This window comes from Orcinus orca, chromosome 21, assembly GCF_937001465.1.
Source record: "Orcinus orca chromosome 21, mOrcOrc1.1, whole genome shotgun sequence".
In the NCBI taxonomy this organism is placed as follows: domain Eukaryota; kingdom Metazoa; phylum Chordata; class Mammalia; order Artiodactyla; family Delphinidae; genus Orcinus; species Orcinus orca.
In genome coordinates, this window is record NC_064579.1 from 22,207,358 (window position 1) to 22,228,939 (window position 21,582).

At 45.5% G+C, this 21,582-nt stretch overlaps 1 protein-coding gene across 2 annotated transcripts in view; it reads left to right on the plus strand.

Annotated features, from left to right (window-relative positions):
• Positions 1-21,582, plus strand: part of ACSL1 (acyl-CoA synthetase long chain family member 1) — a 72,226-nt gene that overhangs the window by 23,304 nt on the left and 27,340 nt on the right. For both annotated transcript variants that reach the window (XM_004281733.4, XM_049704285.1), the window contains exons 3-5: positions 17,168-17,282; positions 17,996-18,060; positions 20,609-20,710. In XM_004281733.4, the coding sequence (XP_004281781.2) occupies positions 17,168-17,282; positions 17,996-18,060; positions 20,609-20,710 (282 nt within the window). The remainder of the gene's footprint in view (positions 1-17,167; positions 17,283-17,995; positions 18,061-20,608; positions 20,711-21,582) is intronic.

Consider the following 21,582-nt stretch of genomic DNA (forward strand, 5'->3'; position numbering starts at 1 on the left):
TTCTCTTTCTGATCTTTTGTTGTTAGTGTATAGGAATGCAAGAAGTTTCTGTGCATTAATTTTGTATCCTGCAACTTTACCAAATTCATTGATTAGCTCTAGTAGTTTTCTGGTGGCATCTTTAGGATTCTCTATGTATAGTATCATGTCATCTGCAAACAGTGACAGTTTTACTTCTTCTTTTCCAATTTGTATACCTTTTATTTCTTTTTCTTCTCTGATTGCTGTGGCTAGGACTTACAAAACTATATTGAATAATAGTTGTGAGAGTGGACATCCTTGTCTTGTTCCTGATCTCAGAGGAAATGCTTTCAGGTTTTCACCATTGAGAATGATGTTTGCTGTGGGTTTGTCATCTATGGCCTTTATTATGTTGAGGTAGGTTCCCTCTATGCCCACTTTCTGGAGACTTTTTATCATAAATGGGTGTTGAGTTTTGTCAAAAGCCTTTTCTGCATCTATTGAGATGATCATATGGTTTTAATTCTTCAATTTGTTAATATCACATTGATTGATTTGTGTATATTGAAGAATCCTTGCATCCCTGGGATAAATCTCACTTGATCATGGTGTATGATCTTTTTAACATGTTGTTGGATTCTGTTTGCTTGTATTTTGTTGTAGGTTTTTGCATCTATATTCATTAGTGATATTGGTCTGTAATTTTCTTTTTTTGTAGTATCTTTCTCTGATTTTGGTGTCAGGGTGATGGTGGCCTCATAGAATGAGTTTGGGAGTGTTCCTTCCTCTGCAATTTTTTGGAAGAGTTTGAGAAGGATAGGTGTTAACTCTTCTTTAAATGTTTGATAGAATTCACCTGTGAGGCCATCTGCTCCTGGGCTTTTGTTTGTTGGACAATTTTTAATCACAGTTTCAATTTCATTACTTGTGATTGGTCTGTTTTTATTTTCTATTTCTTCCTGGTTCAGTCTCGGAAGGTTGTGCTTTTCTAAGAATTTGTCCATTTCTTCCAGGTTGTCCATTTTATTGGCATAGAGTTGCTTGTAGTAGGATGCTTTGTAATTTCTGCAGTGTCTGTTGCAACTTCTCCTTTTTCATTTCCAATTTTATTAATTTGAGTCCTCTCCCTCTTTTTCTTGATGAGTCTGGCTAATGGTTTATCAATTCTGTTTATCTTCTCAAAGAACCAGTTTTTAGTTTTATTGATCTTTGCTATTGATTTCTTTGTTTCTATTTCATTTATTTCTGCTCTGATCTTTATGATTTCTTTCCATCTACTAACTTTGGGTTTTGTTTGTTCTTCTTTCTCTGGTTCCTTTAGATGTAAGGTTAGATTGTTTATTTGAGGTTTTTCTTGTTTCTTGAGGTAGGATTGTATTGCTATAAACTTCCCTCTTAGAACTGCTTTTGCTGCATCCCATAGGTTTTGGATGGTCGTGTTTTCATTGTCTCTAGGTAGTTTTTGATTTCCTCTTTGATTTCTTCAGTGATCTCTTGGTTATTTAGTAATGTATTGTTTAGCCTCCATGTGTTCGTGCTTTTTATGTTTTTCTCCCTGTAATTTACTTCTAATCTCAGTGTTGCAGTCGGAAAAAATGCTTGATATGATTTCAGTTTTCTTAAATTTACCGAGGCTTGATTTGTGACCCAAGATGTGATCTATCCTGGAGAGTGTTCTGTGTACACTTGGGAAGAAAGTGTAATCTGCTGTTTTCAGATGGAATGTTGCATAAATATCAATTAAATCTATCTGGTCTGTAGTGTCATTTAAAGCTTTTGTTTCCTTATTAATTTTCTGTATGGGTGATCTGTCCATTGGTGTAAGTGAGGTTTTAAAATCCCCCACTGTTGTTGTGTTACTGTCAATTTCCTCTTTTATAGCTGTTAGCATTTGCCTTATGTATTGAGGTGCTCCTATGTTGGGTGCATATATATTTATAATTGTTATTATATCTTCTTCTTGGATTGATCCCTTAATCATTATGTAGTGTCCTTCCTTGTCTCTTGTAACATCCTTTAGAGTCTATTCTATCTGATATGAGTATTGCTACTTCAGCTTTCTTTTGATTTCCATTTGCATGGAATGTCTCTTTGCATCCCCTCACTTTCAGTCTGTATGTGTCCCTAGGTCTGAAGAGCATCTCTGTAGACAGCATATATACGGGTCTTGTTTTTGTGTCCATTCAACGAGCCTGTGTCTTTTGGTTGGAGCATTTAATCCATTGACATTTAAGGTAATTATCGATATGTGTGTTCTGAATTACCATTTTCTGAATGTTTTGGGTTTGTTTTTGCAGGTCCTTTTCTTCTCTTGTGTTTCCCACTTAGAGAAGTTCCTTTAGCATTTGTTGTAGAGCTGGTTTGGTGGTGCTGAATTCTCTTAGCTTTTGCTTGTCTGGAAAGCTTTTGATTTCTCCGTCAAATCTGAATGAGACCCTTGCTGGGTAATCTTGGTTATAGGTTCTTCCCTTTCATCACTTTAAATATATCATGCCACTCCCTTCTGGCTTGTGGAGTTTCTGCTGAGAAAGCAGCTGTTAACCTTATGGGAGTTCCCTTGTATGTTATTTGTCATTTTTCCCTTGTTGCTTTTAATAATTTTCTTTGTCTTTAATTTTTGTCAGTTTGATTACTATGTGTCTCGGCATGTTTCTCCTTGGTTTTATCCTGCCTGGGACCCTCTGCGCTTCCTGGACTTGGGTGGCTATTTCCTTTCCCATGTTAGGGAATTTTTTGACCGTAATCTCTGCAGATATTTTCTCAGGTTCTTTCTCTTTTTCTTCTCCTTCTGGGACCCCTATAATGCGAATGTTGTTGCGTTTAATGTCCAGAGGTCTCTTAGGCTGTCTTCATTTCTTTTCATTCTTTTTTCTTTATTCTGTTCCTCAGCAGTGAATTCCACCATTCTGTCTTCCAGGTCACTTATCCGTTCTTCTGCCTCAGTTATTCTGGTATTGATTCCTTCTAGTGTACTTTTCATTTTAGTTATTGTATCGTTCGCCTCTGTTTGTTTGCTCTTTAATTCTTCTACATCTTTGTGAAACATTTCTTGCATCTTCTCGATCTTTGCCTCCATTCTTTTTCTGAGGTCCTGGATCATCTCACTATCATTATTCTGAATTCTTTTTCTGGAAGATTGCCTCTCTCCACTTCATTTAGTTGGTTTTCTGGGGTTTTATCTTGTTCCTTCATCTGGTACATAGTCCTCTGCCTTTTCATTTTGTCTATCTTTCTATGAATGTGGTTTTTGTTCCACAGGCTGCCCGATTGTAGTTCTTCTTGCTTCTGCTGTCTGCCCTCTGGTGGATGAGGCTATCTAAGAGGCTTGTGCAAGCTTCATGGTTGGTGGGACTGGTGGTGGGTAGAGGTGGGTGCTGCTCTGGTGGACAGAGCTCAGTAAAACTTTAATCTGCTTGTCTAGTGATGGGTGGGGCTGAGAACCCTCCCTGTTAGTTGGTTGGCCTGAGGCAACCCAGCACTGGAGCCTGCAGTGTCCTTGTCCCTGAGGTGAGCCACAGCCACCACCACCACCACCACCACCACCACCACCACCACCCCGCCTCTGCAGGAGACCCTCCAACACTAGCAGGTAGGTCTGTTTCAGTTTCCCCTGGGGTCACTGCTTCTTCCCCTGGGTCCCAATGCGCACACTACTTTGTGTGTGCCCTTCAAGAGCGGAGTCTCTGTTTCCCCCAGTCCTTTCAAAGTCCTGCAATCAAATCCCACTAGCCTTCAAAGTCTGATTCTCTGGGAATTCCTCCTCCCATTGCCGGATCCCCAGGTGGGGAAGCCTGACGTGGGGCTCAGAGCCTTCACTGCAGTGGGTGGACTTCTGTGGTATAAGTGTTCTGCAGTTTGTGAGTTACCCACCCAGCGGTTATGGGATTGGATTTTATTGTGATTGTGCCCCTCTACCGTCTCCCTGGGGCTTCTCCTTTGTCTTTGGATGTGGGGTGTCTTTTTTGGTGAGTTCCGGTGTCTTCCTGTTGACGATTGTTCAGCAGTTAGTTGTGATTCCGGTGCCTCTCACGTGAGGGAGTTGGGACTTGGAGAGTTCTAATAGGATGAGGCCGGACTGGGAGCCTGCAGGGTTAATGTGGCCACAGAATTTGGGATGGGTGTGAAGAATCAAGGACATTCAAGAGGTGTGTAAGGGGGGAGAGGGAGGGTGGGAGGGAGGGAGACGCAAGAGGGAGGGGGTATGGGGACATATGTGTATGTATAACTGATTCACTTTGTTATAAAGCAGAAACTAACACACCACTGTAAAGCAATTATACTCCAATAAAGATGTAAAAAAAAAAATCAGGAAAAAAAAAAAAGAGATATGTAAGGTAGAGTTGGGTGCCATGGTTGTGTTTAACCTGGCCAAACAAAAGGTCAGGCTCTCATCGCTCTAAGAACCAAGCAGAGAGTGATGTTCCGTAATTCGGGCTTACTGCGGGGGGAGGTGATCGGGAAGTCCAAAGGTAGGGTCTCAGCGCTCCTGCTCTACCTTCCTTACCTCGAGAATCTCTTTTTAAGGTTAATAGAAAAGATGAAGCAGCCAGGTGTTCACTGGTGCTTTGACTCTTTTTTTTAAAATTTTTTTTTTTTGCGGTACGCGGGCCTCTCACTGTTGTGGCCTCTCCCGTTGCGGAGCACAGGCTCCGGATGCGCAGGCTCAGCGGCCATGGCTCACGGGCCCAGCCGCTCCGCGGCATGTGGGATCCTCCCGGACTGGGGCACGAACCCGTGTCCCCTGCATCAGCAGGCAGACTCCCAACCACTGCGCCACCAGGGAAGCCCTGGTGGTTTGACTCTTCACCTACTCTCTGTAGTTTCCTGCTTTCCCCTACCCAGGTCAGAATTCATTTTCAGGATTTATGACTTGCAAAAGAAAAGCATTGGGAAACAGAGAATCACCTCATGTACTTTTAGATGTAGCAGTGAATGGTCGCCCCCCACCCCCTCCCTGCCCTCCTCTGACCTGGACTGATGGTCACGAGCAGGAGAGTGTGTCCTTCCAAATGAAGCCCTGGCCTAATTAATACCTTTTTGTTATTTATAGGGTTTCACTTCTTTGTTTCATTTCAGACAATTTCTTGGATTCATTAATGTGAAACTCTTAAAATATATAAAATGATATGTCAGTGTAATTCATGCCAAAATGTAAAAATAGAATGAACTACTGCTGAGGAAAGCTGGCTTTGTATTTTATTTCTAGTTAGAAGGTAAACTTAGTATTTCACAACAGCTAGTCATATACCAAACGTAAATAGAAGTTAATTTTTTCTAATATGTGTGAAGTTTTTGGCATCCCTTCTCTTCTGGCAGAGGACCTGGTGTCTCACCGTAGCATTGCCATCACTCTGAAAAGAGTACTTGGCCAGTATAGATTTAAGATATTTTTAATTAAGCAGTAACTGTAAAAATTTAAAAAGCCAAATTCTTATCGTATGAGAAATTGGAGAGGCACTTACAATGTGGTTTTTAAGTTCCAGTTTAGCATAAAGTCATTGAGCCTTATTAAAATAATCATACATGTTCTCTGTAGAACAATTTAAAACTGCAGGTAAGCAGAAAGAAAATTAAAATCTCTAATTCCATTACCTGGGGTATGGCTTCCTGATTTTTCTCCTTGCTTATAGGAATAGATTTAGCTCTGATTTTCAGAATTTGTAGGTCTTAGGAAGAGACACAAAATTTGCTTTGCATATCTAAAAAAGAACTTAAAATATTGAATTTGGGATTATGATACTTAGTAACATAGATACTTTTGTCTAGCTAGCATCGTCATATGGACTTGCATGGCAGAAACAGTAACTTAATTCATTAAGTGTTAATCAGGAGCCTGTCTGGCTGGCACTGTTGAAGGGGCTGATCGGCGGAATAAAGCATTGTTGCTTTGTTCCCACTTTGAAGCCAAGTAAGCACCATTTGCCCATCCCCACCTTCACACACCCCTCCCATTTTGCACAGGCAGTTTTTTCACCCTCCTCTTCCCGTAAACTCTTCATGGCTGTGAGAATGAGAGGAATCTGCCCTTTGGGTTTGGCTGCATCTCATCACTACCCACACGGGCTGCTTCCCAGTCACACTTTTCTTTTAAAGCAGCAGCACAGTGGGGACTTCCCTGGCAGTCCAGTGGTTAGGACTCCACGATTCCACTGCAGGGAGCGTGGGTTCCATCCCAGGTCACGGCAGTAAGATCCTGCATGACACAGTGTGGCCAAAAAAAAAAAAAAAAAAAAAAGCAAGAAAATAAATAAATAAAGCAGCAGCACAGAGGTTCTGGATAAGTTAAAGCTTCTAAAATTTCCTTTTACAAATCAGGGTAATAAAGTGGATGTTAGCACCCGTGCTGTAGACCTGTGCAGGAAAGGTGATACAGACACACGCTGTAGCATAGGGCAGCGAAACTGGAGTTGGCAACAGAATCCCAAAAGTCTCTCATAAATTTTTGAGCCTGGTTTGATCAAGACCCTATTTAGAGAGCCGTTGCCCTCTGTCTGCAGGTACAGCTCCCAACCTGCAACAGTGCGTGTCCGGGAAGAATTCTGTCTTCCACAGCGTTTCTCTACTGTAGCTCCGTAACTTTGAGCAGGGGATGAAAGCAAGTTTTTGTGTGTATATCTGGGTTTTTTTGGTTTTTGTTTTTTAAATCACATTCACAAGTGATGTGCAAGTTTTCCAGTTTTAGCTGGTCTCAACCTGTTCTCTGGAATTGAGATCTCATGTCCCACTCATGAAGGTGATCTTTGCTGGAGTGACCAGAAACCCCTTGGGATTGGTCAGGGCCCAGGCCGTGGTAGTTGCAGTTACGGGGTGTAAGAGAGCATTTTGGAGCCGGAAGGGACTAGAGGGACAGGGGCAGCTGTGGCCAAGGCTGGACCTGACCGCTCTGCTTGAACCAGGCGGCCTTGGGCAGCTCACCCAGCCTGACCTTCAGATTCCTCATCTGGAGAATGGAAGTGATGGGACCTTCCCTCCCGCAGTGTTCAGAGACTGCACAGATGCAAGCAGCATCCACTCGGCTCAAGAGAAGTGTTCAGTAAATGTTGGTTTCTTCTTCCGTGAAGGTCTTCTCTTTGAACCCTCACATTTTATACACGAGAAAATAACTGAGCCCACAGAGGTGAAATTATACCATACGGTTAGTAGAAGTTCTGGAACTCTGTTATGCTGCCTCATTACGGTAGTTGAAAGTTATGTACTATAACTAGGACTCTGGTCGGGGGAAAAGGATAAAGCAGGATAATAAGGAAACTTTGGATCCGTGTAGGTAGGTAAATTTGACGAGTCAGTGGCTAGAGTTTCTAAACCCAGGGGCAGACTCTTCTGAAAATGGAGTTACAGGCAGATGAGTCCAAAGGTAGTAATGGAAGGAGGAGAAGGTACAGGTAGGGTAAGAAACAGAGTCTGGGGTCCCCCACACAGGTTGGATGTATCGATAGGATCAGAAACTGTCAAGAATGAGGTGGAGGTGGGGGCCGGGGGAGGGGCAGAGCACTGTCAGAACCTGGACAGCAGCCCGCGCGAGTTGTGGTGAGCTTCTGCCTTCCCTGGACCGGGTTGGGCATAGGTGGGGTTAGAGCAGAACTCGGTGCTCATGGGGTCGTGGGCCTGGGTTTAAGGGGTTTAGGCAACAAACCATTACAAAGTATAGACGAGAACCATTGCCATTGCGGGAAGGAGGTGGCAGGAAGAGTATGTGAATTCCTCCAATTGATGAAAGATGTCTTACATGCATTGAGATGGCTATCTTCTCAAATTACGTTGGAAAGATTTTTGAGACCTACCACAACATTATAATGCACTGAAACGAAAACTCAAGTTAACTGTTTTGTTTTGTTCTTAAAAATTAGAGAAGGGAATACATTGTAGCGAGTAAAAACGTTTTTATACCTTCCAGTCCTTAGCGTTTTGGTTTTTTTGTTTTTTCTTTTTTGCGGTACGCGGGCCTCTCACTGTTGTGGCCTCTCCCATTGCAGAGCACAGGCTCCGGACACGCAGGCTCAGCGGCCATGGCTCATGGGCCCAGCCACTCCGCGGCATGTGGGATCTTCCCGGACCGGGGCACAAACCTGTGTCCCTTGCATCGGCAGGCGGACTCTCAACCACTGCGCCACCAGGGAAGCCCCTTAGCGTTTTAAAGGCTTCATTTGAAGACTGTCACAACTTAGTTGAAAATGTACCTCTGGTAACTCGACCAGTCAGTCTTTAACAGAGTCACTGTTTAGACTTGTTACCAGGGCTTGGCTTAGTGTGGGTTCATACCTTTTAATATGTAGAACCAGTTCTCTGGGTATAACTCATCCTGTCTCCGTGATGGATGACTTACTTCCACCCCAGATAACCTCATGACATCCAGGTCACATGCTGGCTGGGTGACCCTTTTGCATGAAAGGTTGAGATTTAAACATTCATATGTTGGGATATATATACGGTGAGGAACTTGCCTTAGCATTTTAATCCCTTGCTGCTGAAAGTCAAATATAGAGGCTGTGACACTCTGGATTCGATCCTCCCTGAGTCACAGAGTAGGTATGAGATGGGCATTCATTCAGCAAATACATGGTGTGCCCAGATCAGGCAGGAAGAGGCTGCTGCCCTTTTGGAGTGTACAGTCCAGCAGGAAGGACCACCAAGGACTCCTTCCAGCCCTGGCAGAGGACAAGGGCCATCCTCAAACTAAGAGTCACATGAGTGACTTGTCTTCATGCCATAAAACTAGAACCACAGTTCTTTATCAGGAAGAACTTGAAAGAAGCAAACTAAAGGTAGCACATCCAGCCTGTGGAAGACGTGCTCAGTCTTTCGAATTCAAAAGTCCCCTCCTCCAGGGAGGCCTTCTTGATGCCTTTGCTCATCTGGACAAACCTCTGGCCTCCCAGCTCACGTGCCCACTGTGACACGGACTGGCATTCTTAGTCCATGTGTGCAGGTGCCTATGGAGTCTGTCACTGAGTAGGATTTCCCCCGTGGCTGGCAGAGTCACGCTCAACACAGGGTGTGGGTGTAAAGACCTCCTTGCAAACTGGCAAAGCAGTTTCCACACGAGAAGAGAGCAGGTCGTTGTTTGAAAGCTTTTATGAAGTTCTTACCATGGACTTGTGGAGGCAAAGGGGTGATGATGGTGCCCCCCCAAAAAAAGAGTTGAACTCCTAGAAACAGTGAGTAGAATGGTGGTTGCCAGGGGCTGGGTGGGTGGAGGAAACAGGGAGAGGTTGGTAAAGGGTCCAGACTTTCAGCTGTCAGAGGAATAAGGTCTGAGGGTCTGATGTCTGACATGGTGACTGTAGTTGATAATGTTGTATCGTATAATTGAAATTTGCTGAGAGAGTAGAACTTAAGTGTCCAAAAAAGATTTAAAAGGGTAAATATGTGAGGTGATGGATGTGTTAATTCACTCCATGGGGGGATCCTTTCATGACGCGTGTGTGTATCACGTCACATTGTCCTCTGTAGATATGTTACAGTGTTGTCAATTACACCTCAGCAAAGCTGGAGAAAAACAGCGAGGATGGCGATGCCCTTCTGGACCTGAGTGGAGGGGCTTAAGCAGCTGTTGAATTGGGCAGGATGAGGGGCAGCAGCGTCGGGATGAGCCCGAGGGGAAGTTGCAGGGGCAGAGCAAGAGGAAGGCTGTCCAGGAAGGGCAGGTGCAGCCAGATGGCGGGATCACTCACTCCTCTGACACAGCCCTGTGGGCGTGCGGAAGACTGGCAGGGCATCTGCGAGGGGCGTTAGCCTCCTCAGGCCTTGGTCTGAGCCAGGTCCACATTAGGAGGAAGGGAGGGGGCAGCCTTGTTCCTGCAGTCATGTGTAAATATGAACGTAAACGTGAACCTCATTCTCATCTCTGGGAAGCCTGGGAACAGTCGACTAGGAGAGCGTGTGAGACTTTGGAAGAATCCTTGGTATGAGGCTCTGGCTTCGTATCTGTCTGGGATCCTTGTGTAGATCTGTGATTAGGCATTAACGCTCACTTACTTACCATTTGTAATTGCAAGCTTCTGTCACTGTTCCCCACGGCCTGTTCTCCCCTGTGATATGATTATGCATGTGGTCAGGTAAAGAGGTGGGCAGAGATGTGCCCTTCTAGCCCCACCACTGGCGACCTTGCTGCTGTGAAATTCAGAGAATTTTCACACAGGTTTTCCAGAAACATCACAACTTCAGAGGGCATTTTCAGCCAGTTGTCCTAGCAGTTGGGGCACAGAGAGTGGGATGGAGGGGACACGGGTTCAAGCCCTGGTCCGGGAAGATGCCACATGCTGCAGAGCAGCTAAGCCCGTGCGTGACAGCTACTGAGCCTGAGCTCTAGAGCCCACGAGCCACAACTACTGAGCCCATGTGCTGCAACTACTGAAGCCCACATGCCTAGAGCCCGTGCCCTGCCACAAGAGAAGCCACCGCAATGAGAAGGCCATGCACCACAATGAAGAGTAGCCCCCGCTCGCTGCAACTAGAGAAAGCCCGCGTGCGGCAACGAAGACCCAACGCGGCCCAATAAATAACTAAATAAGTAAATTAATTAATTAGCCTCGCCCCAAGCAAGGTCCACTCCTGTCGAATGAAACATGGCAGATGTAGGCCTTCTGAGCCTCTGGGAAAAAACCCCGCCTTCACAGCAGCCTCTAAAGGGCCGAGCAAGGGTAAGGAACAGACGCGTTTCCTTCCGCCTGTGAGCTAGTGCCTCGCACGTTCTCAGTGGCCAGCACTCAGAGACGCTACAGGCAGGCTTGTTTTGCTGGACCAGTGGGTGTTTGTGGGAATTTGGATTTTGTGCCTCTGAACTCTCTCCCGTTCCACGGAGGTGGGAGGGAGCTTTTTCCCTCGTGCAGTTGGCTAGTTTTCTCTGGTGACGAGATTGACTTGTGTTTGGCGGCACAGAACTGGTTTGCTAAGTACTGAGTCGGCTTCCCCCACCCCTTAGGCAGGTCCTCCCGTCGGTACAGGGGGCTCTCAGGAAGCTGAAAACTGGAGAGGAAGCTGAGGTGGGGGGACAGGAAAGCCTCCTGAGGATTAGAGGAGAGTGATAGAGAACCAGACCCCCCCAGGTGGCCACCAGAATCTGGGCTTGTCTCCTGCAAGGTGGAGATGAACCGTGTGTGGGCGAGTTTGAACCCGGATGTCCTACAGGCTGGTCTGAAGCTCGCTCTGCCGCATTTTAGACGTGGGACTGAGACGGGAAGGTCTCCCCACTGTCTGTTTGTCCATTTCCTCATCTTCGAAGTGAATACTTCCTTCCATACCTCCCGCACTCAGATGAGAACACCCAGCACCGGTTGTAACGGATGCTTCTGCCCCTTCTTCACTCACTGTGTGTAAAGGATCTCAGGAAGTTGGCTGGTTAAATGGTGAGCGCAAGTAGTAAACCTGAGGGTTCGTGGTTGCATGGTTACATTTATGTCAACATAATGGAGGAGTCTAGGTATTTTTAAAATACCCTGTTTGTTATCCTAAAACATCTGGTTGGGAACATCACCTATTGGCTGGTCTTGAATAAAGGCCCTAGTTTGCTCTGTCAAAGATCTTGTGTTGCTGGATAGAACTGATGGCCAGAGAGCCTCTAGGTCCCCGGATGGAAAAGTCTCTGTGTGCCTGTTTATAAAAGGCTGCAGGTGATGGTGGCCTGAACAGGTAAGATGCATGTGAAATCTGCGTGCTGGGAGGAGTGTATTTTACATGGATGATATTGGAAAGAGCAAAAAAAAGTCATTTTTACCCCCCAAAATTGTGGTTTCCACCTGCTGCTTTTCTCCCTAGAGGTGGATTAGATAAAATCCAGCCCAGTCTTCAGCAGCCTCTTTAGGTGTTACTGGGTTCTCCCCACTCCCTCTCTGCTGTCCCTTCCTTCCCCTCCTCCCTCCCTCCCTCCCTCCCTCCTACTTCCTGCCCTCCCCCAATCCATCTCCTTAGAGGAAATAAATGGTAGTAACATAATAGGTGGTTGACTGTTGGGGCCATTTTCTAGATGGAGATAAATGAGACCACAATTTGTAAAGCTCAGGCCTTTCTATCCCTGAGAAATCCTCAAGGATGTAATAATTTGCTTTTGCATTTATTCATTCATTCATTCATTTATATTTATTTTTGGCTGCATTGGGTCTTCATTGCTGCGTGCGGGCTTTCTCTAGTTGCGGCGAGCAGGGGCTACTCTTCGTTGCAGTGCGTGGGCTTCTCATTGCGGTGGCTTCTCTTGTTGCGGAGCACGGGCTCTAGGCGCGCAGGCTTCAGTAGTTGTGGCTCATGGGTTCTAAAGCACAGGCTCAGTAGTTCCTCGGCATGTGGGATCTTCCCGGACCAGGGCTCGAACCCTTGTCCCCTGCATTGGCAGGCAGATTCTTAACCACTGTGCCACCAGGGAAGTCCCTGCTTTTGCATTTAAATATGGGAGTGATGCAAAATGAGTCTCACCATCAAATGTTCCTTTTTCTCAAATATTGGCAAGAGCTCTAGTGCTGGGAACCATCGATTCACAGATGTTCACTGTCTTCCTGTCCTTACTGCCCCTGAGGGGAACTTGAACTTTTATTTCCTAACTCAGCCCACGTGGGGAGACTGACCTCTAGAGGAACCTTTGCTTGTGTAGCCATTGCCAAATATCCTCGTGACCGTGATTTGACGGTAGGATGGTCACTACCCACTGACTCACAATCTTTTCTTTTTTTAAAACTGGGAAAACTGTATAAACTACATTAAAGAGGAAAGAAAAAACCCTTGATCCTCCCTGACTCAATCTTATTGGCCAATTTCCTGCACATTCCACTGGGGTTGTCTTCATAGCTCTCCCTGTTTTTTGAGTACAACTGAAACCCGCACCTTCACCCCCCATCTGTAGGTTATGTCAGAAGTCCAGAGAGGCCATATTTAAAATATTTCTTCATTTAAGTAGGTGTTCCTAGCAATAGCTGCATATACTTGGATAACCCGATAGTTAAATGCCCTGCCTTTGAAATGGCTCAATTCTGTAGCACATATGGACACTTGAGCTTCTGTTGCACTCAGCATGTAAGCCCTCACCTTGCAGGTGTAACTAAGGTTGCTAACACCCAGGGTTTTTGGGTAGCACTTTCGTTCAAGATGAACGGTAACTCGTATGCACATCAAAAATGATGAGTCCTGGGCTTCCCTGGTGGCGCATTGGTTGAGAATCTGCCTGCCAATGCAGGGGACATGGGTTCGAGCCCTGGTCTGGGAAGATCCCACATGCCGTGGAACAACTAGGCCCGTGAGCCACAACTACTGAGCCTGCGCGTCTGGAGCCTGTGCTCCGCAACAAGAGAGGCCACGATAGTGAGAGGCCCACGTACCCTGAAAAAGAGTGGCCCCCACTTGCCGCAACTAGAGAAAGCCCTCACACAGAAACAAAGACCCAGCACAGCCAAAAGTAAATATATTAATTAATTTAAAAATTTTAAAAAATATTACTTCTAATTGTGATAAAATGCACATAATGTTTACCATCTTAACCATTAAAAAAAAAAAATGATGAGGCCTTATGGGCATACTGTGATCATCATGGAGCAACAAAACACAGACCTTGTTGCTCGGTCTTCCCTACCCTCATTTCACTCAGCTCCTCTCCTGAAATTACAGAGTACGCCTTACAGTTAAGTGACAATGTGACCTGTCACCCAGTGTTTCACCTATACCTTAAATTGTACAGTTCTGGCATAGAATTCATTTACTGCTTTATCGTCAAACTTTTGCTACTTTGCTAATTAGAGTAATAATAAATGTCTTGTCCTCGGGTTCCTTTGCCAAGGTGATGGCCTTATTTGGGATGTGATTAGCTTCTTTAACTTTGATTTGGCTGTTTTACCAGCGTGCCTCTCAAAGTCCTGAAGATCATGGACCACCAAAACGGTAGCGTAACCAAAGAATTACTTAGGCAAAAGTTTGTTATAAAACGATACTCCAGAGCAGTGATTCTCAAAGTTGGAACTGGGGAGTTGACCTGTTGTCTTGAAGAGATAGGGTCTCCATATATCCAGAGCTAAACTTCATCTCTTTTTTCAAACCTACCCCCAATCCCTAGTTTCCTATTTTGGATAAATCGGAACTGCTGTTGTCTCAGGCCTCCGACTCTCCCTTCCTGTTTTCCTGCATCCAGTTACCTACCAGTCCCATTCATTCGTGCTTAGCGCCTCCAGTCTCACGTCCCTGCCCTAGTCCAGGCCCACGTCAGCTGGTCTCTGTCCATCCTGTTCCGTACACTGCTCACCCTCCTTGTAGATTTTAAAGCATTACCCGTATATTCACCACCCCCCTGCTGGGGCCCTTAATGCCTCCAGGCTGGCGCACCAGAGTCCCCGGAAGGGCCAGCTGAAACGCGGCTGCTGGATCACACCCCCAGAGTTTCCGACTTGGTAGATCTGGCAGAGGGCTCACTAAATGCTTTCCCTACAAGGGCCAGGTGTTACCTTGACCATCCTCTGAGGACCTCAGCTCTGGGGTGAGCCTGTGCTCTGTAGATTCTAGGCTTCTCCTCTCTATTCGTTCCAGCTCCCTCCACGCTCCTCTGCTCAGCCAGTACTCCTGGAGTCCCTCTGGTCATGTAGGGATAAGGTTTAGCTGCCTTCAGAACAAACCCTGTATCTTATTTGCCTGGTTCCCACCAGCTCTGTTGGCAGCCGTGGGCACCGCTCAGCAGAACGCACTGGGAAGGCATTATTGCTTTTGCAGAGAGACAACTGAGTAGTGCCACGGATGAGCGACCGTCCTGAGGAGAGGTGTAGGTGGCACCACGCTAGGCTGAGGTCATGAGGGCCTCTCCGCGGGCCGCCGGGCTGCCTGGGCCTTCAGGCCATGTGGTGACACGCAGAGCAGGTCGCAGGTCGGCGGGTGGCCAGGAGACAGCTATTTAATGGCGGCTGGCTCCCCTTTAGCAGGCGCACCTTTTACTTTTCTCAGCGTTTTCTCTCCTTCCCATTTTGTGTCTTTCAGTCTCCTGTCTCTCTCTTTCTGTCTTAGCCTCGATGCCCTGGGTCTTTGGGGTAGCTTCCTGGGTTGAAGAGGCTTCTGATGTTTACTATAAAGCCATGAATTGCTTCTGAATTTTAATCTGAATATTTGTTGGTGAAATGATATAGGCTAAGAAGGACTGGCCTTGTAGTTAGGACACGTTATCAGGTGTCTGAGTAACATTCTACACATTAGTGTTTTACAGGAAAGTTCTTGTTTAACTAAAACTAACCCTGGACATGGGCACGTGATATCCCCATTTTACAGAAAAGAAAACAGACTCCAAGATTAAGCAATAATAATGCAGGATTCTCAAGGGAAGAGATTTTTCCATCTTTATGTGCACGAAGAATAACTTCTTTGCTTTTATAAAGTAGCATGTTGTAGTTAATAATTGTATTTTGGAATCATGGCTACAGGTCTTAGAAAGTTTCTGCCAAGATAAGACTGTGTGACGATGAGAAAATACGATTGGGTGATGTTTACCCCAGAAGACTATTAGCAGTTGTAGAGCAAGAGTTAAACACACATATGTAGCACATAGTAGATACTAAAAGAATGTATATAAACATATAAGCAAAAAAAAAATGTCTAGAAGGAGCTCACCAAACTGATAACAGGGGCTAGTCATTTTTTTCCTCGACATACTTCTATACTATTAAACATTTTAATAAGTATATAAATGATAACTTTTTTTTTTTTTTTTTTTTGCGGTATGCGGTCCTCTCACTGTTGTGGCCTCTCCCGCTGCGGAGCACAGGCTCCGGACGCGCAGGCTCAGCAGCCATAGCTCACCTGCCCAGCCGCTCCGCGGCATGTGGGATCCTCCCGGACCAGGGCATGAACCCTTGTCCCCTGCATCGGCAGGCGGACTCTCAACCACCGCACCACCAGGGAAGCCCTAAATGATAACTTTTAAAAAAATATTTATTTATTTATTTGGCTGTGTTGGGTCTTAGTTGCAGCACGCGGGCTTCTCTCTAGTTGCGGAGCGCAGGCTCCCAAGCTCACGGGCTTAGTTGCCCCACAGCGTGTGGGATCTTAGTTCCCCGAGCAGGGATCGAACCCATGTGCCCTGCACTGGAAGGCAGATTCTTAACCACTGGACCACCAGGGAAATCCCCTATAAACGATAACTTAATAGGGGAAGGAAAGAGCTAATGGGAGGAGGAGTGAAGAATCCTATTTTTTAAAAAACAACAACAACAAGGAAAAGAATCCACCAGCACCTGTCTGGCTGTCTCTTTGCCTTATAAAGGGTCTCCACATTGGTCTGTCCCCTGGAGTGCATCCTGTTTCCCCATCAGCTCTGCCTGTTCAGACTGTTTCCTCTTTGAGACCTCGCCTTTTGCCCCTTCCTGAAGCCTTTCCTAGTTTCTTCCTTCAAACCCCATGCTAGAAACAATGTCTCCCACTTTTGAACCGTGCTTTCCTGTGGTACCAGAAGTCCTTGTATCATAATCTAATCTCCCCCAAGAAATTTTAAACAAAAATACATCTCTACCCCTTGCAGTATCTCTGGGGCCCCAGCATGCTGAGCTGCTCACTGGTTGAGAACTCCTGCCTCTTGAGATGACTTGCCAGTTAGGGGTTCTTGTCCATAACGGGTGTACTTTCTGAGCCAACAGATGGCAACTTAGAGGAGGGGGCACAACGGTAGCAACTCTGCCTCCTTACAAGTGCTGCAGGTCAGTGTGTCCATGCACATCCTACATTTTATAGCTGATGATGGTAACTAGTAGATGCTACCTGAGAAACTGAAGTTGGCAAAGAGAAAAAGCAGTACACATGATCTCCAAAAGAATATAGCTAACATGATGGAAGTAAAACTGAACAGTGTGTTCTTTCCTCAAGACCTGACAAAAATCGGTCTTCTGTGCTGCTGGGCACAGTTTGAGAATCAGCACAGTGCATTTAGGGGGTTGGTGTCCAGTCCTCAGACTCCTCAGCCTTGTCTGGCAGGACCAGTGCTTAGAGGTCTGTGAGCCTCTTTTCTTTTTCCCTCAGTTGCTTCCTTTTCCCAGGGGTCCTGGATGGACATGGTCCCAGCCTTGCTTCTCTGAAGCCTGCACTTGTCTCCAGGTGGATGATTTATATCAGACGCCAGCACGTCCCGCCCTGGAGTTCATCCAGCAAATGCTCACCGAGCAGCTGCTCCCAGGCCCTGGAGAGGATTGAAGGTGCACACGGTAGACTTTTATTTTTGATGCTTCCTGCTGACGTGCTTTCTGTCTGTCTGTCTTTTCCCCAGGGCAGCGATGGTGCCCGGAGATCCGTGCTCCTGGACAGTGACGAGCCCTTGGTGTATTTCTATGATGACGTCAGAACGCTATATGAAGGTTTCCAGAGGGGCGTACAGATCTCAAGTGAGCATTTGACTAAATCCGTGTGACTAATGCTTCATGTTTCTCCTTCAGAAAGAGGGGTCTTTCGTCAGAAAGCCATATTTGCTCCCAACTCAGTCTGGCTCCCAGCTCCCTGTCTCCTCCCATAACTTCCGCAGAGTGAGTCTCACTGCACACGGGTCCCGCTGGGTGTGCCCCGCGGCCAAGGGGCTTCCGTGGTCACACGTCTTTTAGCTCAGAATAGGCTCTGGCGTTTCTTGCAGTAAAGAGATCTGTTTAATTGCGCCTGATCCAACATTTCTCAAACTTGCTTGACCAGGAGACCCGTATTTTGAGAAATAAACACTGACATCCAAGGAAGCGGGGTTCCGTCAGAGACACTTGTGGGGTGTCAGCTCATGGGACTGCCTTTCATCCCTGAGGATGGCACGGAAGACCCCGGGTACCCAGAAGCTGCCCGGCCTTGCAGCCCCTCTCCCTCCTGCCCCATGTAAGAAACAAAATAGAAATAAAGAAACAAACAAAGACTCAGACCAAAACCCAGGGAGAAAACATTTCCAATCTGAATTCATTGTTTCACATCTGAGGACCACAGTAGAATCTACCTGATACTTTGTGGAATGAAAGATACAAACGAGAATCCAGGAATATTTATGTGTGTTAAAACGAGAATCTAGGAATATTTATGCATGTTAAGTCCATCCTTTTTTTTTTTAATTTTTTTCTCCTTTCAGATAATGGCCCATGTTTAGGTTCTAGAAAACCAGACCAACCCTATGAATGGCTTTCATACAAACAGGTGAGTTTTCTGGCTGTGTGGCCGCCTCACGCGAGCCATAGTGCTGGAACATGGCAGTTCTTGGAGCCGTTGAACATTGGGCAGGAAGGAGTAATGAGCTGTAGGTCCGGTGGGCAGAGGGATTTCTCAGTGTTTATTCTGCCCTACCAGAGCCAAATAGTAGTTTTCAGATCCCTCATTTTCACAAGTGGTGTAAAAACAGTTCATGTGTGTTGGAAATTTCACATTGCACGATGGTCTTCAGGCCTCACAGAATCTTCACGTGCTTCTGGGTTACATCATCTTCTTGTCATGTTACTGTTTTGTTCAGGTCTCAGCCTGTCAATAACCAGTATTGTGGCTGGACCGGCCCTCGTGGTTCATATTATGATTGCAAGACGCCTTTCAGCAATAACCATAAGGAAACTTGGAAAAAATAAAGCTTTCTTACTACAGGACATGGAAATGACGCAACACACCTGGGCCACACAAGCGAGGCCTCGGGTAGGGGGAGAGAGAGCGTAGAGCACCTGGGGTTCTGCTTTATTGGGGTCAAAGATGGGGGCCTAGGTTTTCGAGGGCTCACTCTTATTAATGAATTTGAAACAGAAGAGCAGGAACTTAAAGCACAGGAAGAGAGAAAACAAGTGGCTCAGACTGTCAGTTATCAACATCAACGGAGATCTGTAAAGCAAAGGAGCCTCATGCGGGGAGGGGGCCTGGCTCCTTATCTAGCCTATGGCTGGTGATGCGTCAGCCTTGGCTTGGAAGTGGATGGTCAGCGATCAAAGCTTAAGGCAGGCACTTGCATTACAAAACAAGAGAAAGCCCAGCCTTGGGGTTTACACTACAGTTACCTACAGTGATCTGTTCCTCTATTGCTTCTGATATATTGGCTGGAGGAGAGAAAACAGGTCCATTGCAGGTGGGATGTTTGAAGGCAGATTGGAAATCACTGGGGTTTCAGAAGTACATTTGTACATTTCAGACAGAGGCTGGTGAAGAGTAAAAAAATAGACTTAAGCTAACTTTGAATTTGTATATTTTTACTTTTTTTTTTTTTTTTTGCGGTACTTGGGCCTCTCACTGTTGTGGCCTCTCCCATTGCGGAGCACAGGCTCTGGACACGCAGGCTCAGCGGCCATGGCTCACGGGCCCAGCCGCTCCGCGGCATGTGGGATCTTCCCAGACCGGGGCATGAACCCGTGTCCCCTGCATCGGCAGGCAGACTCTCAACCACTGCGCCACCAGGGAAGCCCTGAATTTGTATATTTAAATCACTTTTTCCCCCTAGCCCAGTGATTCTTAGCTTTTGGGGCTAGGAACCCCTGTAAGGTTTTTTGAAGAAAGGTCTGGTCCCTCGTTCTAGAGATACAAATACATGCATAGAATCCCAATAAGCTCTGAAAACCATCTAGGTACTCGCGGGTTCCCAGCCCTTACACACAAGCAGGAGTTGTGAAACAGTGCATGGGGTATGGAAGTAATAAGCATGTTAATGTCATTCTTGCTGTTGCCTGGCCAGTGTTGCTTTCACCACCATTGCTGCATACGGGGGGGCACTGTGTGCCAGAACCCACAGGCTTCTGGGGCAGGAATAGGTGTGGTTCTGTTTTCTGCGGGCGTGAGTGTGGATTTAAAGTGCTCTTGAGAATATACCAACTGAGAATAAAGAAAAGAATTCCAAATTAAGATTCAAAAAAAAATTTTTTAGTTCATTTGGGGTAAGAATGAGGAGAGGATGAGGGATGGGGGCAGGGATATAGCCCTGCCTAATTTTTATGAATCTACCTATTTTTACATAGTTGTAATTAATAGTATGCGTTTTTGTATTCATTTATCTTACTTAAAATTGTTACAAATACTCTGTTTGATATGGTTTTCATAACTGTAGTATTTACTAGCTGTAGAACATTTTCTTAGAGATTTACCATCATTTACTTAACCATCCAGCCATTGGTCTTTTTTCCCCTAGACTTTTGTGACTTTAGATAATTTTGAAATACATATCTTTGTACCTAAAGTTTTTTCAAACCTCTGGTTAGGATTGGGTTATTTCCAAAGAATAAATTCTCAAGAATACAATTGTGGAGCGTAATGATAAGAGCTTGTTCTTATTTTTTTTTTAAAGATCTCCCCCAAACTTGTTGTTTGTGTGTTTATATCAAAGGACAAGTTTTGGCTGCTTGGTTGCTCTTTATAAACACAGACACAAAGTTCTGTGTCCCTGGATTGCTTTTATAATTTTATAAAACTGAAGTATAAAAGTATAGAAACGAAACTAAAGTATAGAAACTCTGACATGTATCATCTGTGACCTGCAGCTGTTGGGGTGAAGTTCATTTGCTTTGCAGAAGGAACTGTATGATCAGTTTTCTTACAGTGAGTTCTGGTGATTCAAACCTTGAACTTTACAAAAATGTGTAACTAAAGGAATACCTGTTTGCCCCTGTTCTTCCCCGCAGGCAGTGCTGCTTCTTGGCTAAGGTATTAGGCTTGGCCATCACAGGAAGCTGTGTTCCTTGAGTTGGGCCTGATGCTCTTCCTCATTTTTTCTCCCCCGTTTTAGGTTGCAGAAATGTCAGAGTGTGTGGGCTCGGCGCTGCTCCACAAGGGCTTCAAGGCGGCCCCAGATCAGTTCATCGGCATCTTTTCTCAGAACAGACCTGAGGTATTAACCATTAGGCACTGACCGTACATGGTTTGGAGAGGTCTCAGATGGAAGAACCAGTTAGGGTTCACACCTGTCTCTGCTTCAGACCAGATTCTTTGGTCTGATTACCTCTAAGAACATGACTTTGTGTTATGCCTTAGAGAGTTACATGTATGAAAACCCAAACCAGGCCCTTCTTAGCCTTTAGGTAGGAAAAAAAAAAATCACTTTTAAAGAAAATCATGGTTTTTGTTTTTTTAAAATCAGGTCCCCAAACAAAAACGAGTGAAGAAAGTCTTAGAACAAATAACTAACAAAGAAGTCTTCCCACTTTAAGGGCTTCCTCTGTGATTAGAAAAATGGCATTAATAAATGACAGAGAAACTTGGATACATTTTTGTCAGTAGCAAACTCTCATCCTTTCTCTCTAAAAGGTCTGGGCTCTCTCTGCCCAGATTATAAAGTTTAAAATCCCAGGGGCCATGGGGAAGGGGCCTCACTGGGAGCTGGCCTTAATTTGGGCAAGCAGACTGTTGTTTAGCCATCCAGGCCCATGCCTGGTGCTTCTGTAAACCACTGTATTAAATTACATTTAAATGAGAAGCCCTCTGGAGCTATTGCCTGTAGTGTGAGTAAACAAATAGTGGCATAGCTGGTGCAGAAACATTCAAGCACTGGGCTTGAAGAAATTGAATTGATTCTTAGACCTACTTGGGTCCAAAAGACATGTTGGTTCAATCCCTGTGCTACTATTTTATAAATTAGAGTGGTTTCTCAGCGGGTTGTTTTTAATAAATTTATTTATTTATTATTTTTGGCTGCCTTGGGTCTTCGTTGCTGGGCACAGGCTTTCTCTAGTTGCGGCGAGCTGGGGCTACTCTTCGTGCAGT